Source organism: Mesoplodon bidens (genome assembly GCF_964165515.1).
Source record: "Mesoplodon bidens genome assembly, chromosome: 20".
Lineage (NCBI taxonomy): Eukaryota > Metazoa > Chordata > Mammalia > Artiodactyla > Ziphiidae > Mesoplodon > Mesoplodon bidens.
The window spans coordinates 35,182,336-35,210,246 of NC_138181.1; the positions used below are offsets into that span (position 1 = coordinate 35,182,336).

Consider the following 27,911-nt stretch of genomic DNA (forward strand, 5'->3'; position numbering starts at 1 on the left):
TGAAACTGACTAGCTGTTTACAAAGCACTTGGCTTTGATGGTGATCAGAAAACCCTTCACTAACTAACAATTATTTCCCTTTACAAGTTTCCTGGAAAAGAAAGTTCTAGATATGGAAGACAAGCACATAGTTCAACTTCGGTCAATCAAAGAAGAGAAAGATCAGCTCCAGGTGTTAGTATCCAAGCAAAATTCCATCATTGAAGAACTAGAAAAACAATTGGTGACTGCCACGGTGAATAACTCAGTCCTCCAAAAGCAGCAACATGACCTGATGGAGACCGTTCATAACTTACTGACTATGATATCGACATCAAACTGTAAGTAAAGTTTACATATAAGTTTTTCTTCAGTTTTATCTGCCAGTAGTCGACGAACCTTTCAAAATTCTGAAAAAGGCTCTCATCTTTCAGAAAAAGCACATTTCTCTTACATATTTCATATGAATGCTTTATAGGGTCTCAATATGGGATCGATTAAAAAGGAGGAAGAGGGGAAGGGGAATATATATTTATACTAATTATTATGAGGCAAACCAACCCAAACAGACTTCTGTTCATGGGCTCAGAGAGTCTACTTTTAGTTAGTTCCATTGCTAACTAGATGTTTGGGGCTGGGTAAGTTACTAAACCATAGTGGACATTTTTTTATTTTTTAAGAGGGAGAAACAATCCTAGGCCCGTAGGGTTGCTGTGAAGATTAAATGAGATAATATTGGTACTTGCAGTAACTGGCATAAGATTGGTACCCAAGAAATGCCAGTTTCCTTCTCTCACCACATCCTTAACTACATCTTGCCTTCCTTATTCCTGTTTGACCTTTCAACTTCTCTTCAATATTAGAGGGAAGAAGGGATGCATCTTCAGTCATTAATTAGAGACATGATACACAACCTGTGCGGTATTTTTAAGTTTTTTTTTTTTCTTAACCTTTGGGTCTAGTTCTTGCTATGGTCTGTTTCATAGTGTCCTTTCAACTGTATTCTTTTGACACAGATGCACTTTACATAGGATTCATGTAGAGACCCTCTTCACCTCCATAAGAAATATGTTCTCACATTTTCCTTGACTCATACAGTTATCCCCACTTTAATTACAGAAACATTTAAACAAGGTTTCTACTTAAACAAGGAAGCAAACAAACAAAAACAGTAGCGCAACCTTGTGCTAAGTGGCAGGTTTCACACCAGGTGGCCAGTTTGCTGCGTGTGCCTTCCAACTAGAGTTTCACTCTCTTATAATTTTTAAAAAATCATATATTTTTCTCACATTCAGTGAAAAGGAAAAGACAATTATCTGATGTCTGGTGGGACCAAGACAGTGTGAGGTATTAGCTTGGATGAGCCAAAGGAGAGAAAATCACATAGCTCAGATCCTGGCAGAACAAACGAGCACAGGAGAAAGAGCAGCAGAACAGGCTTCGTCTGTCCCGTGTGCTTCTGGCTGGTGTGCAGACGGGAGCCTCCACCTGTGATGCCTGCCCAAGCCACCTGGTCCAGACACCTAGGCTTTTGTCCGTCTCTAGAATGACGTACAAATACGTACCTGCAAGAATACATACACACAAACACTTTTTCAATGTGGCAAAAAAGGGATTGGGAAGTCTAAACGTTGAGAGCAGAATAAAAATTTGAAAGAATTTCATAGTCCTAGACTTTTTAGACTTAAAAGGAAGAATTTCAAAGACACAGATAAATAAATGTTAGGTTCCTCTTTAACGCGAGCTATCATGAGACGGTTGCTAAAAATCCAAAGAATACTAAATGTCTTCACCCAATGGTCTAAAGAAATGTATAAAGACTTGGCCTCAGATACACAAAAAGAAAGGAAAACAATCCACACCACTGCCTAGATAGGACGTGGCCAATGGGCTATGGATGCAGCCACTGTAGAGCTAACACTGTTTTTAGGTACATTCTTTTTTATTCTTCTGTAATCACTTTATCTGATTCTACTCAAGATGGAAGATTTTTTAAAAAGTAATCGTTTATTCAGGCTGATTGTGAAGTACTTGCATTACATGTAGTTGATGAGAAGAAAACGGAAGTATGGATTATTGGTAACAGTCTTTGGGAGTTAACACGAAACAGGCTGAAAGAGTAACGTTGGAAAGGCTAAAACACTAGCATCGCCCTTTTACTTACGGTAAGAATTCAAATGTCATAAAACTTAGCAAGTGAGTGCATCTCGAAACAACATACTTTTATCTTTTCATGAACTCCTTTTAAAAGCTCTCCTATTTTTAAAAAGCAGCTAAGCACTCCCTCATTGCTAAGGAAGAACAAATCGTATTCAGAGATTGTGCGGAAGCATTCAAATCAGGACTGACCACCAGTGGCATCTACACACTGACGTTCCCTAACTCCACGGAGGAGATCAAGGTAAGGCACTGTCTCCCATTTTCACCTCCCTGGCTTGAGGCAAGTCGTGTTAGAAGTGGAGCAACTGCAGACATAGTTCACACACCCCGGATGCATCCCAGCTCCACTCAGAGCAAAGCAAGAAACACTGACACAAGTAAAGGTCTCACCAAGGGCTCCGAGCCCAGCCACTGGGCACAGAACACTGACGATGCATATGAATGATGTAGCAATATCTATCTTATTATATGTGTCTACCTGATATATAAGATAATCTACTTATTTTCTCCTTGCATTTGGCTTAGTCATGCAGAGTGTCAGCTGTCTGCCTTGAAGTGTCAGACTCGCATCATTAACTTTAAAGAAAATGTCTTCCAAAATACCAGAGTTCGAATACCCACAGTCTATGTTTCAATCGTTATTTCAAGCAGCAATCGTATTCCATCCAAAAACCAAAAGGCTTGTTCAACCTGCAACTAAAACAGTCACACAAACTTTCTCTTTGAGACAGCCACGGCACCTTGATGTGCAGAAGTGACTTATACTCATTTCCATTTCATCAAACAGAATATAAAAAGACGTGCCCGCAGCAGTAGAGGTTTAATAAAATTAATACTTCTTTACTGCTTTGTCAGAGACATCCTGAAGTGAAATTGGTTTCCCGCCCCCCAAACTGCACGTGTGTGACTGAGGAGCACAGTGACTCCGGCATGGCTTGTGCTGGTAGTTCATTCTAGGGTCTGGCAGCTTCACCCACTCGTGCTTTTGTACCATCAGTGCAAATGCTGTCAAGCCCCAAAGGCCAAGGACATGGTTTTGGAGACAGTTCCAACCCTTTGGACTTGCTGCAGGGGGCTCAGAGCTTCCCTGGGCGGGCCATTCTTACCCCATCTGATGGGCTAGAAGACTTAAATCACACCATCAATGAGAGCAGGTCATTTTCTTCCCAAGTACCTGGATTTTACTTCAAGGTGGAAGCTCATAAGTGCACCAAGAATCAGAATTTACCATCAGGAGAAGCTAGTGTACAGCTCACTCGGTTTTTCTTGGACATTGGTTTTCTCAGGGAGCATGCCTCTTGAACTTGCTTTAGGAGATGTTAAGCTTTAGATGAGAGGGAAAAAAAAAAGTCACTTCCCCGGGGAATATTTCGATGTGGCTTTGATAAGGTAAAACAACAGTCCATGAGAATCAGTGTGAAGTGTTATAGAACTCTGGGATGACTGTATATGTTAAATGCCTATAAATATGTTTACATCTAACTGTAAAAGCAGCTACACATTGAATGAACAGAAACACTTACAGAAAAGGTACTTGATGCTGTATCAAAATGGAAATTTTAAAGGCTCCTGAAAGTATCATCTCTTTGAACTCAGGGTTATCCTCAGTATTTAACATGGTAATAAAGGAAAACACTTTAAAAATACTAACAAGGGGGCTTCCCTGGTGGCGCAGTGGTTGGGAGTCCGCCTGCCGATGCAGGGGACGCGGGTTCGTGTCCCGGTCCGGGAGGATCCCACGTGCCGCAGAGCGGCTGGGCCCGTGAGCCATGGCCGCTGAGCCTGCGCGTCCGGAGCCTGTGCTCCACAGCGGGAGAGGCCACGACAGTGAGAGGCCCGTGTACCGCAAAAAAAAAAAATAATAATAATACAAACAAGGGCTTAAAGATGTGGAATTTCAAACAGTAACATACACTTGATTTTGAATTTAAAAGATAAATATTCGATTTATCTTGAATAATAGCACAATATTCTTGTGCTATTATTCACAATAAGACTTTCCAAAGCAATCTTTCTAATTCATTTATGCTGCTTTAATCAACCTTGAAAATCAGTTAATGTCCCTAGCACCCTAAAAGCAGTGTATTAGGGGGAGAAAAAGCCCAAATATTCTGTTGCAGATGAAAAAGTAATGAGCAGACTCTATACTAAGCCCTTCAGTCCCCTTTGCTATCTGGTTCGCATGCCAGCTCTTTGTATGCTACTGTCTGTCACCAGATGTTGGTCTGTTCTTGGTTTGGAGGTAAGGGGACAGGAGTGACCTGAGGAGGAGGAGGATGCAGAGTAGAGTAGGGATGCTCCCTGATGCAGACCCAGAGGGACTATCAGCTTCCTACAGCTATGTAATGTTTCCTGCCTCAGCGCGTGTCCCTGCCCCAGCTCGCTGTACCAACCCCAAAGGCCTCACTGCCGGGAGAAGATATACAGCTCTGGGGTGATGTGGTCTCAGGCCACGGCTGGAAACATTAGGATTTATATATGCCTTTTACACATACGCAGTGAAAACAACTCACTGACACAGCCGGGAACAACAATCTTTGAAGCCTCAATTGTTTCATCTCTAAAATATATGGTCCAGATGAGTTACCTCTGGATTCCCTTCCAGACTTCAGACTCCATAATTCAACCTGAGGAAGTCCGACAGATTGGGGTTTAAATTCTGACTCTGCCAACGTGTGCCTCTCAGCAAGTCACTGAACCTGCGTGAGGCTTCCGCTTCCTGATCTGCGACGTGACGCGATGTCCCCTGTCCTAGAGAGTGGTTTCGGGGTGATGATGGAGATGATGGAGATGAGCGCCCAGGACAGGGCTTGGTGCCCGCCGTCCATCCAACACCCAAGGACTGTGAGGCAACCTCTCTGTGGGCCAGGGCACCCGAGCTTGGCCTGCTTCATCTAATTCAAGGAAAGGATGTTCAACAGATCTCTGCGCAGATCTTTCCCAAAGAGGCCTAAATATCCTTTCAACTTTATTTTTGAAGAATTCATTAGGTTTTTGTACAAGATAGACATTGCAAGACGGCATTTATCAGAAGCATCAGGGTTACATTTTTGCTAGTCAGAGACATAAGAGTTTCCTTCCCTAAGTTTCCCAGGTTGCCTGACGCCTAATGTTGATCTGTTTGCTGTTTAATCACTCATTCACCACGGCCTCAGAGCCGAAGCATCACATTTAAATCAAGCGCTACTTGCTGAAAGAAATCAAGCTTTAGAGCGAGATATCAGGTCCCTGGACCACACCACGGTGTGCTCATCCAAAGTATTCACTGCCCTCAGGTTTGCTGTAGCTCAGCAGTGAGGTCACAGGCCTTGTCTGAGGACTCATGCTGTTCTGACCCTGAGAGCATCTGCTTCATCATTCTCATCTGTACCTCCTGGCTACGTGAAGAACTCTACTCGAACACTGTGTTCCTCTGGAAGCCTCACGAGCCAACTAACCATAATACTTCAGTTTTTATAAATGCTCTGTTCTTCTTCTTAAGGTGGACAAAGTAATCTTAAGAAAACGTTCTCATGATCCCGTCACTGTCCCTAATGGGGTTAGAGGATAGTATGGCTCAGACCCCAGCTCTTGGTCTTCACTGATTTCCACAACAAGATGGACTTGTTCTCTGACTTAAATATCAGCAACTTCATCGGGGTGATTTTGACATTGAAGAAGCAAGTATTAGAAAGAGGACAGGCTCCCTGAGAACAGTGTGCAGTCCTTTTACCCCCTAGCACGCCTTCTGGGATACAGGGGAGTTAACATGTGTGCGCAGGACTGCTCACATCAATGGAGCTTATTCAGCTAGTTTACTAGACCCGCTGACAGAAGTGAGCAGTACTGACCATCTTGTGGACCAGAGGCAGGCGAGAGGCAGTGGTATTCGTGAACTGATTTCAACTTGGAGCTGCGTGGAGGGACTTCTGACCTACTAACAGGAGAGTCAGGTTTCTCTGTTTTCGGAAGCATGGGGGAGTAGAAAACACATCACAGAATCAGGACATTAAAGAGACCTTATTCAAACCCTATATGCCACTTAATAGCTGAATGACTCTGATCAAATTAACCTAACTTTACCAAATCTTTTCTCCTTTCAAACACGCAGAAAGATAGCATCACAGCAGAGTTGCCGTGAGATTACAGATAACATACGGGAAGCACCTAGCCTGGTGCTTGGAACAGAGTGATGCAGAGCAATGATAACAACGATAATTAATAATAATAATAATAATGTCAACACAGAGAGATAAGGGGTTATATTAAGCAGATCAATTTCATATGGCTGATTAATTTAAAATGGGGAAATCATTTTATTCTTGATAAATATAATTTTCTTTCATGGAACGCATGTTTCAAAACATGAGGATCATTGGGGAAGTGATGACGGGCCGAGTGTCCATCCTGGAGAGGGTCTGGAATGGTGGTGGAGAGGGCGCAACAGGAGAACCAGCGCTGGATTCCAGCTGCTGCTCCTGGTTCCACTTGAAACAGGACGGCCAACAAGTGCTTACAATGAAAGGGCGGGTCTAGGTGCACTCTGGGTTCCCTTTAGCCCCCATTCTCTAGGATTTTGGCTCACAAATGCAGTATAGTAGACATGTAAACTTACTCTGCCAAAATTATCTCCATTATTCCCCCCAAAGACCATGGAAGACAACAAAGGAAGAATATTTCTAATTGTTTTTGAACCTTAACTTTCACATTTACTACCTTGTAACCTGTAAGGAAATTCATCTTAACTTTTTGGAAAACTCCTTCATTCTACTATAATCTTATTATTTAAAACTATTTGTGTAATCTTATTTTCAGGGGGTTTTAATTTCATAATAAAACTCCAGCTGAGTTGAAATTGAGCATGCATGCTCCTAGCCCAAGAAAGAATCCTGTGTAGTGAACAAAGTTTAAACCCACCAAGCCCGTTTAAAAGCAGAAATCAAAAGAGCTGGGAAGAGATAACAGGGGCAGTGAGCAAAGTGCAGAGAAGCGTGAAGTCAGGGTCTGCGGGGTGGAGCTGCCAGGCCCCTCAGGTCACACACACACACAGTGGGTACACGGGAGCCCCCAGTCCCTTGTTCTGAGGGATGAGCCAGGAAACCTGACTTTGATCCCACACATGGAGGAAGCCAAATAGCCCCATGGCATCACAGGAGTCTTGGAAACCCCACAATGCAAGAGTCTCCCTTTTACACCACTCTCTGGACAGTCAGTCAGGACCAGCAACCATCATAAAGGTTTTCAGGGCTGTGAACACGAGGCGATGGACTTCTATAGGCTGGAGATGAGAGGTTTGGGGCCAATCTGCCAGCATGTCCCGTTCCCCATGAATCTCTAAGCAACAGCGATCTCAGGGTCAGCTATCGGGGTGGGTCTTTAGCCTAGAACAGATGATGACAAGGTCCTAGTTTCATCGACACATCATGTTATATTACTGTTTATTTTTCATCATCATTTTAAATGCATGGTTTTCAATTTCTTTAAAATCCTCTGCCTCTTGGAAGACCACAAAGATTTACCCCCAGAGAACCCCATCAGCCCTGGTCTTATTATAAGTATCTCCGTTCATCTCGTTTCTGTTATTTAAGACAAAGACCCAAGTCACGGACATTTCCCAGGCAGTAATTGTGCGTTCCTGTTTGCAGGCTTACTGTGACATGGAAACAGCTGGAGGTGGGTGGACAATTATCCAGCGACGTGAAGATGGCAGTGTTGATTTTCAGAGGACTTGGAAAGAATATAAAGTGGTATGAATACTCTTTAAACCATCTGAAAATAATTTTCTTTGCGAAAACTAACTTTGAGAATGTGCAGGAACTTTACCACAAATCTAAAACTAACCAATGACTTTTGATCATTTTTTTTTAAACCAAAGGGTTCTTTTTAACTGGTGTTTCAGTCTCCCCATTAAAGACTGGTCCTGCCGATGTAATGTAAACTATATATCAAAACAAAGGCATGCGAGGGGCCTCCCTGGTGGCGCAGTGGTTGAGAGTCCGCCTGCCGATGCAGGGGATACGGGTTCGTGCCCCGGTCTGGGAGGATCCCATATGCCGCGGAGCGGCTGGGCCCGTGAGCCATGGCCGCTGAGCCTGCGCATCTGGAGCCTGTGCCCCGCAACGGGAGAGGCCACAACAGTGAGAGGCCCGCGTACCGCAAAAAAAAAAAAAAAAAAAACAAAGGCATGCGAAAGTTAGGCTTATTTTTAACGGTGGGCTCAGCATTTTTTGGTAAACTGTTTCATAGTGTTTCACACGTCTGTAAACTGAGCTGTTTATGATATTGGTGGCTCCCCAAGTCGTTCTAATTATCCCAATACTAATTTCCTTCTGGTAACAGCTTAGTTTCCTAAAACTGACCTTTTAAAAATCTTTCTTATATGGAAGACCCCAAAGTTTCACGGTACAGGAAGGGATTCCTGTTGAATACTGAATGGTTATTCCGTGTTAAATTGATGGACTATTGACTTCAAATACATGAAGAAAAAGTAAATGAAGTAAGTGAATTTTACAACTTCGATTTCAGGGATTTGGGAGCCCTTCAGGCGAACACTGGCTGGGAAATGAGTTTGTTTCACAAGTGACTAATCAGAAACGCTACGTGCTTAAAATACACCTGAAAGACTGGGAAGGGAATGAGGCTTACTCGTTGTACGACCATTTCTATCTCTCAAGCGAAGAACTCAATTACAGGTAAGGAAATTATATGTCACTGAAAAAAGTTAAAGGATTTGCTGGGTGATGACTCCAGAAAGTCAGAACCCCACTGTATTAACCAGAATCTAAATTACTCATCATAGGCTACCTTAAGGGAGAAAAACATCTTGTTTCTTAGAGTTCTTTGCCGCCTTTGGGTAAGCTTCTCTAGTGTCAACATTCTAACTTTAATTTCAACAATATAAGGAAGGCTTCATGAGGACAGAATTTTGCCTGTTGTGTTTGCTGTGTATCCTCAGGGTACAGATGAACCCTGCCTGGCAGATAACGGGCCTTTAACGACTATTTGTAGAGTAGGTGAATGTTGTGTCCCTATTATAAAATGTCATGCCAATATCATAACAGATGTATACCCATGACTCTACTGTTTTCTTCCAGAAGGTTTTAAAAGTTACATCTATCTTTTTGAAGTTTAAACACATTCAACTGTTATGTTCCATCCCAAAGTCAGGATGAGCTGCCAAGTTCAAAAGAGCAAGGATTAGGTGGGCAGTAGGTAGCCAGACCCTCTGCCCTCTGCTACAGGAAGACCAGCTGATTCACAGCACTGCCTCCGTATTCACCTACCTCCTCCCACCCACTGGACACAGCTCATCTTGAATGTTCCAAGAAAAGCGCGGGCAATTGTGACCGGGAATGTACTCTTTGGCTCTAAAACGCCCAGAGAGTAGACACAGAGCAAAGGGAGCTTTTTTTTTTCTTTTTTTTTTTTTTTTTGCGGTACGCGGGCCTCTCACTGTTGTGGCCTCTCCCGTTGCCGAGCACAGGCTCCGGATGCGCAGGCTCAGCGGCCATGGCTCACGGGCCCAGCCGCTCCGCGGCATGTGGGATCTTCCCGGACCGGGGCACGAACCCGTGTCCCCTGCATCGGCAGGCGGACTCTCAACCACTGCGCCACCAGGGAAGCCCGAGCAAAGGGATCTTTACAACCTGCTGTGCCAGGCAAGGGCAGTAGGCACGTGCATCTGTGCTTTACAGGGAAAGGGGCTCAGAAATGTGTGTCGACAGCGGCACAGAGCAGGGCGATGGGGTGCCTGGTGGCCACATGGGAATTGGTCTGAGAAGGCACAACACAAGGGTTCAGGCACCAACACACCCTGAGGGTGTCTAGAGAGCTCGGACGGGTGGTGTTTGGGGGTTTTGGTGATCACGGAGCACACGTTGTGAAACACCAACTCTGAAGTCAGAAATAAACAAGCGAAGTTCCATTGGAACGTCACAGGAGACAAGCATCAACTGGCCTGCCGTCCCGTCTAAATCCCAGTGATGCCCGGCTCAGACCCTCTGCTCAAAAGAAATTCCAAGATCTGAGTAGTTTGGGAAAAACCCACGATTTCGAAATCCTTGAGCTGGCTTCCTTGAGGAGGCTCGCAATGGACAGCATGAAAAAACGGGCTAAAAGCCAGCTTGCTGACAGCCACCTGAGAACTGCACAATGTCTAGTGTCCTGCTTTATAAACAGTGGGCCAAAATTCAGAAGCATGTTTTGAAAACAGATAATGTACGACAAGCTTCGACACGACTTTTAAGAAGTCGGTGAAACAGCCCATCAGCTCTCATTACAGAAAGAGCCGGCTGTCCAGGGTGGACAGGGACTCAGATGAAAGAAGAGATAGGTGTTGGGGCCTCACTGCAGCCCAAAGTTGACTCCACAGATCAAAACTTCAATGAATTTTTAGACATGAGTGGTTGGTCATTGTTTGACCTCCAAGCTAAATATTTTTTCAACTGGCAACAGTTAGGAATCTACAACACAGGAATTACACACACACACACACACACACACACACACACAAATTAAGGATTAGACTGTTTATATAAGAAGATTTTACAATATGGGTCATTACCCTTGTATGCTGACATTATAAAAATATTTTAAACTGCGATGGTTCTTAACAGATATTTCCTTTAGAAATGCAATCAGTTTTTGGATATGCCATTTTAAAAACCACACAGTTGTTTAAAGCTCAGTTTAATTTACTTGGCAGTATAAAACAGATACTACACTGAAAAAATTATTATCCTAATAAAACATGTCAATGTGATAAGAAAACTAGGATGTGACTAAAACAATAACTACAGATGTTTCAGAATGCCAGTTGTATGTAGCAGCTAAGTTGTTTTCCACTAAAGGAATTTTTTTCTAAATGTAGGAAAACTGAAAAAATACACGTTATAAGAAGGGATAAATGCATCAATAGAGTATGATTATTTTTACTAAAACTAAAAACTATTTGTATATTAAACCTTAAGAATTGGTCACTTTTCACAAACATTCTTGCAATTCTATACAAACACTGAGATTTAATTATTAAATGTTAGCACTACCTCTCCTTTCACTCCACTGTGATATAAAAGCAATGGGTACCAATTTAAAGTAATTTCAAGAACGTGGCTATTCTTTTTTTTTTTTTTTCCGCGGTACGCGGACCTCTCACTGCTGTGGTCTCTCCCGTTGCGGAGCACAGGCTCCGGATCCGCAGGCTCAGTGGCCATGGCTCACGGGCCCAGCCGCTCCGCGGCATGTGGGATCTTCCCGGACCAGGGCACGAACCCGTGTGCCCTGCATCGGCAGGCGGACTCTCAACCACTGCGCCACCAGGGAAGCCCAAGAACGTGGCTATTCTTAATAATCAAATTTTACAAGAAGGCAACTTTAAAACAATGGGCCAGACTCCCCTGGTGGCACAGTGGTTAAGAATCCGCCTGACAGTGCAGGGGACACGGATTCGATCCCTGGTCTGGGAAGATCCCACATGCCGCAGAGCGACTAAGCCCGTGCCCCACAACTACTGAGACTGCACTCTAGAGCCCATGAGCCACAACTACTGAAACCCGCGCTCCCTAGAGCCTGCGTGCCACAACTACTGAGACTGTGCTCTAGAGCCCACGAGCCACAACTACTGAGCCCACATGCCACAATTACTGAGTCTGCATGCTGCAACTACCAAAGCCTGCGTGCCTAAAGCCTGTGCTCCACAACAAGAAAAGCCACCGCAATGAGAAGCCCACGCACTGCAACCAAGAGTAGCCCCCGCTCAACGCAACTAGAGAAAGCCCACGCGCAGCAACGAAGACCCAACGCAGCCACAAAATAAAAATAAAATAAAACAATGGGCCACACGGCAGAAGGATCTAAAAAGATACAACTTTTCTCATAGAGACTCATAAAACATAGTATTCTCCCTTCTTTTGCTTTGGGGAAATTTAACACGTTCCACTAGAACTGAGATTGTTCAAAGGAGACAGGAGAGTTCAAAGGAGGAAACGCACGCAGAGTAGTTCATCTCAGTCCTACCTACGATTAGTGAGAAGGGCCTGGACAGAAATTAAAGTGTTTCAAAATCCCAACAGTGAGCAGAAGTTACAGGAAGGCCTTGCAGCAGGTATGCAGGGGCTGTGCTAGGGCCCAGGGTCATTTCTGAAGCACGAGGATAACCCTGAAATTCAGAAATTCGGTCAATGCCTGTGATGAGGCTTCCAGAGCTGCAGTCCTATAAACAAAACTCTGAGTTACCAACACAAATGTTACTCGGGACCAGCGCTTTATGGAACTCACTGGATATGCCCCTGTGCCCCCCTTTTCACAACTGCCTCCTCGATAACCAAGCGCCCCTGCGAAGGGGTGCACCAGCGTGGAGCCCTAACAGAGGTGCAGTCCCAGCTGCTGCCAGTCCCAGCTCCACCACTTACAGCGTGTGGCTGTGGACGAGCTCCCACCTCCGAACCGAACTCAGCGATCTTACGTGGAAGAGGGGGGTGGCGCCTGCCTCTCGGGGCTGGTCTGGGCATTCCATGCACGGCCCGGGACAGTGAGTGGCACAGGCGGGTTAGAGACACGCCCCTGGAGAACCTTTCCTCTCAGCTCCACCTTCTGCTCCAACATGAATTCCAGGAAATCCTATTCCCTCCCAGATAGCTGTTAGCGAATGTGAGCAGGTGTTACCAAGATGAGCGGCGTCGGCGGCGCTTAGAGCACAGCAGGAGGGTCCCTGGGATGGGGAGACCTCAGGCCCCAGGTGTCCATGCTCCAAGTGCCACACTGTGACATGGAGTTCGACACAGGCACCCGCGTCCCCTGGACCCTGCTCTGAGCTCCGGAGCCTGTCTGCCTGGGGCTTTCCTGGAGTCAGGCTCACAGACCTGCCCCTGCTTTCTCCCCTCCTCCTTGGCAGGCACAGTGCTGGGGCGAGCCAGATTTCTGCAATCTTCTAAAAGCCTGGGCTATTATCTAGGGTCTAACTTAATAGTACGCTTATTCTTTCTCAATGTCTGGCAGGTTTATTATAATACTATTCAGAAACAAGGCAAAGCAGCCACAAGGATTTGTTTTTCCACACAGTTCTCTAGATTTCTGCTCCACATTCAGTGGTCACCCCTTGCTGTCTGCTGTCCTCCCCACACCCACCAGTCACCCTGGATTCTAATTTCTACAATATATGGATGATGCCTGGAGACTTGGAAAGAGGATCCCATCACGATGTATTTCCCCCTCTTCTGTTTACCTGAAAACAGCAGGAAAATAAATTACAGGGCCCCAAAGTCCCCGCTGATGCTTGTGCAAGTGATATGCGTTGAAGGCTTCATGAAAACATTCCTCTTTGCCTAAGGATTTGATGATAAGTTGGTTCCTGTTTATACCAGCGCAAAAACATTTTGTCCGGAGTAAGCGCTAGTGCACTAACCAGCATAGCACGTGTTTCTGTAGAATGAAATTCTTCATTGTAAAAAACTTTCCACCATGATAAATCAACCACCCAAGCCAATTATGTTTTGCCTTTTTTTTTTTTCTTTGCATGCTTACAGGATTCACCTTAAAGGACTCACAGGGACAGCCGGCAAAATAAGCAGCATAAGCCAACCAGGAAATGATTTTAGCACCAAGGACGCAGACAACGACAAATGTATTTGCAAATGTTCACAAATGCTCACAGGAGGTGGGATGACGTTTCTCTCTTCCTATTTGTACTGGCAAAAGAAGGATTTCATAGAGGGAAAGGTTGGCTCTTTGGACTTCAACCTGTGATTGGTGACAATGTCCAAATTTCATAAATAGACTTACTTGCTCAATACAGGGAGATTTGTTTTTCGCTTTTTCAGACTGTTGAGTTTTACACACGAATGTGATATTGAGCTAGAATTGTCAGCAGGCCAACTGTGTCTCCTCAGGACCTACCCCTGGCAAGGAGACGGGCCGTGTGATACTCAGCAAGCTCTCTGGAGTTTGTGCTGAGTGTCAGATGTTGGCACGATGGTTTAGTTCCATTTTGCTTTATTAAAAAGGTTAAAAATTAAAAATGGCTACCGAAACAGTGATATAGATTCATCAGTATAGAAATGTTTCCAATTAATAATTTATTGTTCAAACAAGGATTTTTCAGTTGTCTTTTTTTTTTAAGTATTTCTTGATATATAGCAAATACTAATAATGCACAGAAAGTAATTAACCAAGCTCCTTTTCTGTGCATCAAATTAAAATGAATGATTGTCCAGTTTAAGGCCTTTATCTTCAGACTCTTCTTGCCTTCTACCTTTCACGTTAGATCTCTTAGAAACAAAAAACAAACAAACAAAAAGAAACCATACCCATAAGCAAATGTGATATAACAGTCACTTCATGGCCAGATGAGTTTTCAGAAACATTTCAGAGTTCAGTGACAGGAACCAACTGTTAGAAAACGTATTCTTCCGATTCCTAAAAGTTTAAACGTGGAATAACCAAAACCAGTTCATTGTGATTGAGACCAGGAAAAAGTCGGGCAAATGCTGTGGAGTTAGTTCTTAAAAACAGTGAAAGGTTGAAATCGGCAACAAAAATTCTTCCAACATGCAGACTGAATGCAGAGGCAAACAGGAAATGGGCAGGGTTTAATTTGTAGAGACCATGAATTGTATCACCAAAAGTTCATTCATTACTCACCCAGGAAAACCAGAGGGAAGAGCTGCAGTCAATATATCTTATAAATATGAGGTACTGCATAAACAAGTAAAGGGTCTAAACTTGTCGTGTGTTTGTACTGCAGTTAAGAATCATTTACGGACAAAAGGAAGGATTTATTTACAAAAATAATTTGAAACCCAGTAATTTTCAAGTCTTTAAAACGATACTGAGAGAATTAGGCTCCATTAAGAAAATCAGTCCTATGGTTCCTTAGAGAATATATTTCATGTATAAACATACGTTGGTAACTTAGGTCTTCCCTATTAGCCATACTTACTTCAGTAATTATTTCAACCAGAGAAAGCTATTATGCTGATTGTGTAAAAGCTGCCTGTCTCTCCCATCCCACCACAGTAATCCTTTTGGAAGCCAACCAGGGGAGGGGGGTGAGGGGAGGGAGCACGCCGAATCCTGCTTCCTGTCTGTCATTCCCACACTGAGCCCAGCTGTCCACGCAGAGGGTGGCGGTTTTCAGACCACCCGAATGTCAAGAGCTACTCAAGAGAGTATCAGTGCATTAATAACCAAGGAAACAACATATTTACTTACTCAGATCAAGATTTAGGGCTGAGAGTGGAAGTGGAAAGGAGATCGGGGAGAAGAAACGCAGCCCAAGAGAGACGGCAGAGCGGTCCTGACGGTAGAGGTCAGATTCCCAGCCGTGGTCTGGACCACAGATAAACCGGCCGAACGACCAGCTAGGTTTCTGCATAGACAGTAAATTCTATAGTTGAGTCAGACAACAGGCTCCGGAATGGACAGATCTATAAATCTGCAATATTCTTGAACATTTTGAAGGTTTCTGAGTCACACACACAGATGTCTTATCAAATCAACATTAATCTGAATCAACTCAAGTCATGGAGCTGTTACTATCAGGAAAAAATTTAGGCACTTGGATGTAATAACTGGTGATCACAGTCCAGTGTATAAATAATATAATAATTGCATCAGAATACTTTTTAAAGAAATAAAACATGCCCTACCAATACCTGTAACGTTCACATTACTTATTTCTTTTACTAGGTATGGAGAGATCGATAATAGTTATTTTTTTCTGTATTTTAAAATTTTATATAAATGGCATCATACTGTATGTGTCCTTCCAACACAATCTTTCAAAGATTTACCTGGATTAATGCTTGTAGACTGAGGTCATTCCTTCCCCTCCCAAACCCAGGGCCTCTAGGTAAGGGTATTAAAAGCCTAAGCCTAGTCCTTCAGGTGTAGGTGTGGATGCCCACTGACCCGCCGCTGTGCCATGCAGCGGCCTCCCAGGTCCCCCACTTTACCTTAGTGCACACACCACTAGAGCTTTAAATTTCCTTTCTGTCTCTGGGACTTAAAGGCTTCCTTTTTATCTAGCTCCATTGAGTACTTAAAATTTGGGGTTACGTTTGAAACAAAAAGACTTTTTTTTTAAAATAAATTTATTGATTGATTGATTTTTGGTTGTGTTGGGTCTTCGTTGCTGCGCACGGGCTTTCTCTAGTTGCGGTGCGCGGGCTTCTCACTGCGGTGGCTTCTCTTGTTGCAGAGCACAGGCTCTAGGCACGTGGGCTCCAGTAGTTGTGGCTCGTGGGCTCTAGAGCACAGGCTCAGTAGTTGTGGCACACGGGCTCAGCAGTTGTGGCTCGCGGGCCCTAGAGAGCAGGCTCAGTAGTTGTGGCGCACGGGCTTAGCTGCTCTGCAGCATCTGGGATCTTCCCAGACCAGGGCTCGAACCCGTGTCCCCTGCATTGGCAGGGGGGGTTCTTAACCACTGCTCCACCAGAAAAGTCCCAAAAAGACTTTCTTTGTTAGGCGGAGGGGAGCCTGAAGCAGCCTGGTCCACCGTGTTGCTGGCACTGGATGGAAGGTGATCCTGGGCCGAGGAGAGCCACCCATCGATTCTTCAGGCTCTGACTTTCCACACTGTCAACTGTCCTGTGGGTCTCCTAGTCATGTCTGTGGGTGACTGGCCCTTCCCCACAGCACAGGGGAAGAGGAGTAAGAAAGCGCGTAAAAACATGTGCCTCAGGGGCTACGGTTCCGCCAGTGTAGAGGTGGAAAACCACACTGCCACCTGCCAGGGCGGCACCCTCCACTCTTAAGAAGGCCCGCACACACCTGCTTAAAATGAGCAGAATGTGACTCGCGGATTAGCCAGTATTTGTAACTCTGCGGTGAGAGAGGGCCACCTGGCTCCTAATTCCTTCTGTGTTTCACTTTCACAGGCTGGTGGTTTGATGCCTGTGGTCCTTCCAACCTGAACGGAATGTACTACCCACAGAGGCAGAACACAAATAAGTTCAATGGTATTAAGTGGTACTACTGGAAAGGGTCCGGCTACTCGCTCAAGGCCACGACCATGATGATCCGCCCAGCAGATTTCTAAATGCCTGCGCACACCTGAGGAACAGTGTCTTCCAGTTTTCAAAGACTTAATCCCAAAGCTCTGAAAGACACAGCTGCATGCTGCCTCCCTATCCAGCTCGGACAGACTGCCCGCACTCCAGACCGAGGGGACCCGCGAGCTCCCAGTTAGAACCCCGTCAACGTCACCCCTTAAACCCGCATCACTCAACGAACCGAAGCACAACCCCCAACGAGCCACAGCCTGGCATGGTGACCTGGTAGAAAGCCCACGGGAAGATAAATCTAAGCTTGCGAATGAGACTGACAATTTACAGGCTCTGTTGTCACAACCAAGAATGTTATGTGCGAGTCGATCAGTAAATAACTGGAAAACAGAACACTTATGCCATATAGTAGAGATAACCTTGGAACTGCATTCTTCTGAGCACTGTTTATAGATTGTGTAAATATCCATATGTCCTGAATTCAGCACCACTATCATAATTAAAAGGAAGGAAAAATTCTCCAAGCCATAAAAATATACTATATATTCAGGGATTTTTATGAGAAGTGGTTATTAGCGGTTTAATATTTGGAGAAGGAAAAACATAGTTAACTCATTTTTACTCCTCCTCTTAGGTGCTTTAAATTTTCATTTTGAGAACAGCATATTTGCATAGGTATTGATAGGTCAGTTTTAAGTTAATGCTCAAATATATATATTTCAAGTTTCTATGGTGAAAACTTTCAGGATCTCTGAAGTTATTAATAGAAACGTGTTCTTTTAGTATATATGAAGATTGTACTATTTTTTCAGCCTCGCTGTTAAATATGAAGGGATTTTTAGTAATTAAATATAACTTATTAGGTGAGATGACCACATTTAACTTTTATGATATTTACAACACTGTAATATGATTCTGAAACAAATGATTGTGCCTTGTGACGAGGAAAATCTTGATTTTTAATGATGAAGAAAATTATACATTTAATTTCATGACAAAGAGGCTTTCCTATCTTTTACTCACTATTCTAATACAAAAGTCTTTTTTCTCTTCTACTAAGATGTATTTTAGGGAAGTAGGCTACAATGTCCTTTGTGGTTGAGAAAACCCTTCCATTTAAAACACTTACAAAGCTATACTTCCCAAGCTGGATTCACCCTGGAAGTTATTTAGGGGAAAAAATAATTTGCGTTAGTAACATTAACTTAAATCTTACTAGACTTAAACCACAAGCAAATTAAAAAAAAAAAAAGTGTTCTGGGGCGCAAAACCAAAATCTGATATTTATAGCATATTCAAATGTTTACAGAAAAATTTTGAGAGCACAGATTTAAGCTCAGGACTGTGAAACCTTAAACTCCTAGAGTTTTAACTCCATTTGAAGTTTTCATCATACAATTAATACTAATGAACATTTGAGTAATGCTTCATAATTTGGAAGCAATTTCTCATATATTCGCTTTTGAATCAGCTACTAGGAAGCTTAGAGCCAAATTTGCAGCCAGCATTTACCTGTCTGTCTTCACCTTATACTGTTCTACCACTATTTTTTTTCTTTATTCCATTTTTCTTAGCTAATTTATTTTATCCCCACACCCGCCTCTCCCCAGCTTAGTTTTATGACACTCAGGTGTTGCTGAGTCAACTTATGGACTCTGGACAAGTCAGGCCCTCTGCTTTTCCACCATGCTGCACTTTCCCAACAAATATATTAATGGGAACATAACCTCCCATCCCAGAACAGCTCCTCTTATTACATGTAAGAAGGCGTCATAAGGTTAACAGAGGTTGAATTTATACACAGCTTTGTATCAAGCTAAAAAACATCTGATAATAAGAAAATATCACTGCCTCAAAAGAAACAATAAATTTCCATGACATCTCAATGACCACAGGACAGACACCGAGGTGGGGAAATGATAATACGGGAAAAATTGGCAACAACACAATTTATATTCACTTGTCCATGTAGGCAGATAAGGTGAGTTTCAAAGACAAACCTCACTATGTTATTCAGAGTTACGTATACTCTCTCATGACAGCGAGTGGGGGAGAATTTGCGTTTTTACTTTACACTTCAACTCCTTACCTGGTATTTCAAACAAAGAGTCTTGCTGAGAGGAATTTTTTCTCTCCTTAAGAAAACATTTATAAAGTCCAGAGCAAATCAAAACAGCAATCTCAAAAATGAAAACAAAAACAACCCAACAACTAGATAACCACAGCGACTGGAGGGCAGAGTTCAACTTCTCACTATGTGATAGTCATATGGCATACTCAAACAATTAAAAAACATGGAGACCACTCACAGATTACACATCATCATTTACCTTTCAGGTATTAATCTTTTGAAAGGATAAAAGGTCACAAACCAGTTAACATTTGAAAACAAAAGCCAACTTCTGCACAATCTTGCTTCCAACGAAACCTGAAATTACCTACTTATTAATCTTTAAAAAAGTTAGAACCTGGAATTTTCCCATTAAGCATTTGAAATACCTGAAAATCAGTAAAGCTGAAGCTGAGTTTCAGGAAAAACATCAAAACAGAAAGACCACGTCACAATGCTAGCAGGCCACAGTTTTTATACCTATCACTTCTATCTCTGTTAACAGTAACAGCATCATTTTTTAAGGCAGTAAGCAATATATAATAGTATCTTTTCAAGAATCTAGTCTTTCTTCATTTTTGTTTTTCTCAATCCTGAGGACTTTTATAATTAAATTTTTTGAGATTACATTTCTCACAACTTTTTGAGGAATGTTCTCACATTCTCACATTTATTCTCACAAATGGACGAAATGTGTTAAGTTCTGCAAATATGTCTTTTTAGTTATAGGCATAATTGCTCTTGATTTAATTAAAAAAACTTGAGTGTATATCTATGCTAATAATGACTTCCTGAAAATACCAAATTGTATTTACCACCATAAAATAATATGTGACTTACAGTAGCTGCAGGGAAGTAGTTTGACTCTTCAAACGGTTCCTCGGAAATCCAATGACCCATTTCCAAAGACCACAGTACCTATAAGTGACAGAAGAAGCAGAACATTTTTTATAGACTTATTAGGCTTTTAGTGGACAATAAACCAGTTTGAAGATACATCAAAACCAAAATAAACAAACAAAAAAACCCTAGCAGTAACTACATACTACATTGATCCGAAGCACACGTGTCTTGAACACCAAAGTGCCATCAGAATCTTCAGGTTGCAAAAATGTTACAAATATTAATAAACGCTTGGTTAAGAAAAAAGTCTCCTGATGGCTAGAAGTCTGGGTTATTACCCTAGTGAGGATAACCACCCCGTTTCTAAACATATGAAATACTACGTCTTCCTAAATTCCAGTTTCCAATTTAAGGAGTCATTATAGACAATCCTTAGTAAATAATACAGAATTTTATTAATTAAAAAAAAACCCATGTATTAGGAGAAGATAGATCATAAGCCTAAATTCAAAAAGCAAACCTTTTGGTGTGTAACTTTATTTCTATCATTAGCTAATGTTTTTAGGAGAAGTGCTCCACATACATGTTTGGAAAGCCTTCTCACACTTTGGAAGAGTAAAATGTCTCATAAACAAGCTTTCATCATCATCGTTAGAACCCACACATTTTTAAATAATCAAAACAATGTTTTCATTTTTAATTCAACATTTGAGATTCTGTGCTCATCTCTACTCTATGACCAAACTCCTTGAAGAGCTGTATGTTTCTATGTACCAGTAGAATTTTACAACTAAAATAATCAAGCTGAATTACATAACTCACACTGATCTTTTTATCTGCAATTTCCTTCTTTCCTACATTCAGTAAATCCTTTTTTTTTTTTTTTTTTGCCCCTAGAGTTGCTATGTAAAACTCAAGGGGTTGGGCTTCCTTGGTGGTGCAGTGGTTGAGAGTCCGCCTGCCGATGCAGGGGACACAGGTTCGTGCCCCGGTCCGGGAAGATCCCACATGCCCCGGAGTGGCTAGGCCCGTGAGCTATGGCCACTGAGCCTGCGCATCCGGAGCCTGTGCTCCGCAATGGGAGAGGCCACAACAGTGAGAGGCCTGCGTACCGCAAAAACAAACAAACAAACAAAAAAACTCAAGGGGTTTTTTTGCTGTATTACCAGGAATGAGGTCTAAGTCTTCCTTTTTGGTAGTTCCTAAAGTTCAGAACCATCTATGGGCTATCAGTCTGAAATATTTCCTTTTTTATATATTAAACCTAATACTTATCCGACATGAGACAGCAATGTTTTGTTTCTAAGAAAAAGTGAGCATGGTAATGGAATAAAGACAAGAACGGAATACAAAATCTGAATGATCATTCTCAGCAGTGGCTCGGATCTTACTTTTAATAGATGCATTTACTTATTCAACAACTATTTCTTTCTGCTCACTATCCATTCATCTGTGAACAACTTATTGAGAGCCTACCATGAATAAGAGTCCAAGCTGGGTCCTGGAAACCCAAACCCAAACCTAGAAGGGTTTACCCTCTTGCAGGAGGCATGGCAGCAACCAAATGCTGGTTCCTCCAAAGCAGGGCTGTGCAAACCTGTGGTAGGAAGCAAACTAACTCGGGCTAGGAAAACCAAGAAAGGGTCCACAGAGGGGCCGACATTTAAACTGAGTAAAAGCTCATCAGGCAAAGAGAGAGACAGTGGGAAGGGGAGAGGGTATTCTGGCAGAGAGAGAATACCATGGGGCAAGCCAGGATTAAAGTAGCTTCTCTTTTTTTTGGCTGCAGTAGAGGGAGCTTTGGAAGAAGTGGTAAGAAAATAGGGTTGGCTGGCTGCATATCGTAGGGAAGGTATGATAATATACCCTGTCCTACCCCTGTGTGCTGAGGACATCAGTGCAAGCACAACTGTTGGGCAGGAGAATCAGAAGAAAAGCCAAGAAAGACAAGACAAACAGCTCCATGGGCACTGGGCCCAAGATGATATAGAGAGATGGAAAGCAATGAGTTGGGTTCTCAGGGACCCTGTTCAATCTTCAATAGATTTGTGTGTAGACAGCATTTTGTCATTGAAGTCCCTTTTTGTTTCCCCCTGATTTTTACTGCCTAACAAACATTACAAAAAAAAAAAAAACTTACCTTAATAAGTCCAATGAAAGAAGATATTAGAAAATTGGTAACTCTACACTGAAATCTTTTTGTACACACAGCAAACATGGTTAATGAGTGGTTAAAATAACCCATTGAAGTAACAGTGTTTACCTTACTCTTATCAGTCGATGTATGTTATCATTTACAGAAGACACACTAGTTCCCTACGAACTCATGTGATTAGCCCAGGAAGTAAACTGTGGAAAGTTTCAAAATCAGGTTCACTTCAAGACATGAGGCATGTGGAAGACTAGTACAGTGAGAAACACAACGTAGTAGTGAGAGAATCCAGGGAACCAGTCTTAAAAATGGCGGTGGCATTTGAGTTCAAATGTAAGCCACATTAAAATATCAACTGAATTTAAACAATCTCTTGGAGAAAATGTATGTTCTCTGAATTTGTCCACTTCTAAATGTTATAAATATAAAACCGTAAGGCATCTACAGGAGCATTTTGGTAAGTAAATTAATAAAGTTAATTTATGTAGGCATCCCAGGAATGAGTATTGTACAGAGATAGCAAAAAACACTAACTTGATTGTAATGAAATCATCAAATCAGAAATAGAGTGTAAATTTTTTTGCTTTAGTTCTTTCATTAGCTAGACTTATCCTTACCTTACTAGAGTGTTCAAAATAGGGAAAGTCTACTCTGCAAGATGGCAGTTAGGGCTGCAAGTGTAGTTAAAAATAAAAGGTTAACCTGAGATATTTATCATAATATACGTGATAGAATGAAAACAATTGAGAAGCTATATAAAGCAAGGAATGGGGCTGCATGAATACAGAGGATCAAATCCCATGTGGACAGCCCTTAAGATGAGGGCTGGGTTATTTCAGCATCCACTGCAAATGAATATGATATTTTTGGCATTGTAAAATTATCACTCAGAAAACTTGGACCTTGTTGATGAATTTAAATAGGACCCATTTTCTTGCCTTATTATTAGATTAACAGTTAATGATGAGACGGCTTTCCATAATGTAAGACTGACTTTGCAACTGCTTTCATACCAGGCAAAATGCAAATGGTTTTCTCTCATTTTATATCCACCTAATCATTTTCCTTGAACAGGGTGAGGAGTGTAACTAGAGTGAACCCAAGCCAGACAAGGGCTCTGAGATTAAATGCATGTCAAGAATAGCATCAAACACAAAGAAGAAAATGAAGCCAACTATGTAAACATAGCCAAGTGAGCATAACTTATTTTCACCATCTCACAAGACTCAACTAAAATGATGGAACTAAGAGGAATGGGAAAAGAGCCCAGTGCAGATAAAAGCTGATGATGTTTTGAAAGTTGCAAAGCAAATGGATAAACGGTAACTGACTTAGAAGAGCAAAGAAACCTCGAGCTTAAACGTCTAGAGAGGGAGTCAGTAGGAAGCATCCAATTCCCTCTGCAGATTCCCAGAAAGGCCAGAAAATTGGGGGTACTAGAAAGCTCTGAAAATGCGGTGTAGAACAGGGTGAAATGGAGAAATCTCCTACCTCCACCCTCCTGCCCACCCTCCTCTAGAATAAGACAAAAGTAAAGTCAGACGGGCTTTTCTGGGAGCAGTGGTGAGAAGTAGCAGGGAAAACTTCTCCAGCACAGCCCTCACCCCGAGACATGAGCACAGAATCCCATGGCAGGACAAGGGTCTTTCTTTTCTGGAGAAACAAATCACCCCAGGGAAAAAAGACCTACAGATACTGACACGTGGACCTCCCTCTATCAAATACCTCCATCATATCAGATGATCTATACACTCAGATAAACAGAATTTCCATCAGCTTTTCAGTCCTCAATATTAAACATGACTTTCTAACCATTCGATAAAAGCCTCTAGCGTGCAAACAGAGACCAGACCAAACAAAAAGGGGATTCCTGGGATCACAGTGATGGGAAGTCCCAGGATAACGGCGGCTCTGTAGACCTAGGGAGAACCAGTCTCACAGGGAGCAGAACGACCAAGGGGTTCACGGGTGGCGTCTCCAAGAGAAAGAAACGGGACTGGAAGATTATCTAACGTGTAGACAGTCTTGGAGGAAAACTACAATGCTGTTTAGAAATTCTTGTGGTGAGTTAGTGATAGGAACATAGAAAACTAAGCAATGAAAATGACTGTCAATGATAAGGTCAAGAAAAACAAACAAAAATGACCAGAAATGGAATAGAATCATAGTACACCATATGGCTCAGCTCAAACAGCATTCACATAGTCATCCATGTGTGCATGTAAATGTGAACAAGTATGTCTTTATATGCATATATAACATGTTAAACAAAAATCAGAACCATACTGGGTAGATGGGGAGGGGACAGGTATGTCACAGTGAAAGCTATACAGTCATATTTTAATCTGCCATAGAAGGAAGCCTATAGGTAACATTTAAAAGTGATAAAAAAAAGCAGAAAAAGCATTTTATTTAGAAATATGTAAATAAAATATCAGAAGGATATTGTAGGAGTGAGAATCTGGGCTGGGAAACAGCAGGGCAGGGAGTGCCATTTCTATTAGAGGCCTCATAAATTACACTGGATTCTGAAAACATTTTGTTTTGGGTAATTTTACTCTTATGAAAGAGTTGCCACAACAGTACAGAGAGTTCTCATTTACTGGTCACCTAGATTCCTCTATCGTGTGAGTCTCCAACCTTCTCTTTCAAAAGTGCTTTGCGGGCTTCCCTGGTGGCGCAGTGGTTGGGAGTCCGCCTGCCGATGCAGGGGACACGGGTTCGTGCCCCGGTCTGGGAGGATCCCACATGCCGCGGAGCGGTTGGGTTCGTGAGCCATGGCCGCTGAGCCTGCGCGTCTGGAGCCTGTGCTCCACGATGGGAGAGGCCACGGCAGTGAGAGGCCCGCGTACCACAAAAAAAAAAAAAAAAAAAAGTGCTTTGCACCTAGAACCAGTTGTCAATATCTACAAAAACGTCTTGCTGGGCTTGTAACTGGAACTGAGTCGATTCTAGAGTTCAAAATGGGGAGAACTGACAGCTTTTAAAAATACCGAGTTACCCAATTCATGAACATAGTATCTCTCTCCTTTTAGTTATAGGTCTTTTAAAATTTCTTTCTCAAGAATTTTGTAGTTTTCAGCATACAAATCCTGCAAATATTCTGTCAGACCTAAAGTTAAATATTTCAGCTTCTGGGGCTGCTAATACAAACGGCATTTTAAAAAATTAGAATTCCAGGTGTTCATTGCTAATACACAGAAATACAACCAAATTTTGTATATTTACCTTGTATCCTGTAACCTTGCTTAACTCAACTTACTAGCTGTAGGAGCTTTTCTGTAGACTTGTTGATAGTTTCTAGGTAGACAATCATGTCTTATGTAAATAGACAGTTTTATTTCTTCCCTTCCCAATCTGTGTGTATATTTTTTTCTTACCTTATTGCACTTGCTAGAACTTCCAATACAACACAGAAGAGGAACAGTGAGAGCATTAAAGTTGCTTGGACAACTTTGTGAGGCAGATTAATTTGGTTTATTATAATAGCATAAACCCAAATTGCTCTTGTTTATAAATTAATGTGTCTATGTAAAGCACAAGGGTTTTTTTGTTTGTTTGTTTAAGTAAAAAATGGTCTATTGTTAGTTGGTACTGGTGCTGGCTAACTGTCACAAGCTTTTATTAGGTTCTTCAACTCTCTATTCCTCATAGAATAATTAGAACATTCTGAAGGATCAGAAGAACTAAATGCCACTTTCTGGATCAGAATCAATCAAATTAATTTTTTTCTTTAACATTCACTTTCACTTCTTAATATTTTGAGAAAATTTCCCAAGAAACGTTCTTCAGCTGTCTTAAAAATTAATTTATTCACAGAGCATTTAATAAGCAAAAACACTAAACAAGGTATCCTTAACTTTTGGTTTCTCAAAAAAAAAATTAAAGAGAGGGAAAACAACAGTTACTTCCATGTACAAGTGATGTGAGAAGATCAGGATGAGCAGAAAGCAACCTGTAAGAGGGATTTTAGGTTGCACTTGAAAAACTGAATGATTCACTGCTGGTGTTGATAATTACAACTTCAATAGGAAGCTGATTTAACTTACTTGAGAGTATTACTAATCGTGTTGAAACCATTTATTAACATTCACAATGTCTTACCATAATTGTAATATTGTTTATTCCAAGTTTCTAAATAGCCAGGCTAACCAATCATTATTTTTGGACCTGTCTCCAGACCATACCACCTACCATATATAATTGTTAAATTCAACTGCAGTTTTGGTACTAAGAATACTAGTGAGAACATAGCAGCTAAAGAAAAAAATGGGGGGGGGGCTTCTTTGTGGGAAAAGTCAACAATATTCTTTGCATACAGAAGACTTCATATTGTATAAAATGCCAAGTGGGTGATTAAAATTCAAATCTGATGGTTAGAAACTTGTGCCACAGATTTAACCAATGGGAATCCCGTTAATTTCAAACAGGTCGAAAGTACACGTTATTTTCTCCTTTACTCATTGAAAAGAGATTGGTCTTGCCTTCATCACCCTCTGCCCTTCCACCCTTCCCCACACCAACGGGGGTAAAAAACTTGGTTGTGAGAGTCTGTGGAGGTATAGAAACATATATTCAGCATTTGCAAATTCCTTCTTTCCTATCCAAGAGTAGCAAAAATGGTCCTCACTAATTTTTTTGCTATTTTTAGCTAACAACAGAATTATAAAAATTAAATTATATTTTTCCTGTCAGATCTCATAGACTCTTTGCCTCAGTTATGAGAGTAATTGATTCTCTCAAACAACAAAACTTTAAGAGAATTTTCTACTAGGTCCATTGTTTCGACTTTTTCTAGAGGGAGAATAGCAATCTTTGTGTTTCTTCCACAAACAGACAGTATAATGTACTGGTTAAGAACACAGAACCCAGGCCACTGGGTTAAAGCAATGTCCACCTCTTCACAATTTTGTGACAAGAAGCAAGTCAGTTAACCTTTCTGTCACATGAAAACATTATACATCATCACAGATTACAAAAATATCTGTGTAGTTAATGAAATTGCTGTGGCAATAAAGTTGATTCTAGGTTAAGTTTCAGGCAAAAAAATTGGGGCTATCAATAGTATAACTTTTAATAACCATATAATAGGGTGCTTAAGTCCTGAACACTGTGGAGCCAGAAAGCAGAGGAGGTCTAGTCTCCCAGAAGGACCAACGTGAACTGGCAAAGTTTCAAGGTAACGATGTTTGTTCCAAAATAAGTATTTCCAACACTTCTCAGAACACCAAGAAATGCTTTCTATAATGCCATCAAGTCATTTTAAAAATACAAACCTAGTCAGTAGTCTCCCTCAGTGAGGCAATTTTCCACGTGATTTTTAAAATTCAGGTGAAATTCACATAATACACAAGGAACCCTTTTAAAGCGTACGGCTCAGTGGCATTTAGTTTATTCACCATGTTGTGCAACCACTACCTCCTTCTAATTTCGAAACTATTGCATCAGCCCAGGAATACACCCCGTACCCATTAAGTGATTACTCCTCAACCTGCTCTCCGGTCCACCCCGGTAACTACTAATCAGCCTCTGTCCGAGGATCTTCCTCTTCCAGATCCATCACAGGAAAGAGACCCCACAGTATGTGAGCTTTTGGCTTCTTTTGCTTGGCATTGTGCTTTCAAGGTTCACATGCGTTATGATTTGAATGAAGACTAGTGACGGGTGTCAAAAAGTCCTGCCTACTAAT

The 27,911-nt window shown here is 41.9% G+C and overlaps 2 protein-coding genes across 5 annotated transcripts in view; one reads left to right on the plus strand and one right to left on the minus strand.

The window, feature by feature from the left end:
* The window catches only part of ANGPT2 (angiopoietin 2), a 55,708-nt gene extending 37,445 nt beyond the window's left edge, over positions 1 to 18,263 (plus strand). Inside the window, exons 4-9 of one of the 2 annotated variants that reach the window (XM_081221067.1) lie at positions 88 to 320; positions 2,250 to 2,380; positions 7,764 to 7,865; positions 8,644 to 8,810; positions 13,641 to 13,771; positions 16,992 to 18,263. In XM_081221067.1, the coding sequence (XP_081077193.1) occupies positions 88 to 320; positions 2,250 to 2,380; positions 7,764 to 7,865; positions 8,644 to 8,810; positions 13,641 to 13,771; positions 16,992 to 17,152 (925 nt within the window). In that variant the 3' untranslated portion in view covers positions 17,153 to 18,263. The remainder of the gene's footprint in view (positions 1 to 87; positions 321 to 2,249; positions 2,381 to 7,763; positions 7,866 to 8,643; positions 8,811 to 13,640; positions 13,772 to 16,991) is intronic. The other variant, XM_081221068.1, reaches the window with a different exon arrangement.
* The window catches only part of MCPH1 (microcephalin 1), a 225,515-nt gene that overhangs the window by 110,032 nt on the left and 87,572 nt on the right, over positions 1 to 27,911 (minus strand). For all 3 annotated transcript variants that reach the window (XM_081221064.1, XM_081221065.1, XM_081221066.1), the window contains one exon: positions 20,068 to 20,145. The gene's annotated coding sequence lies outside the window, so the exon portion shown is untranslated. The remainder of the gene's footprint in view (positions 1 to 20,067; positions 20,146 to 27,911) is intronic.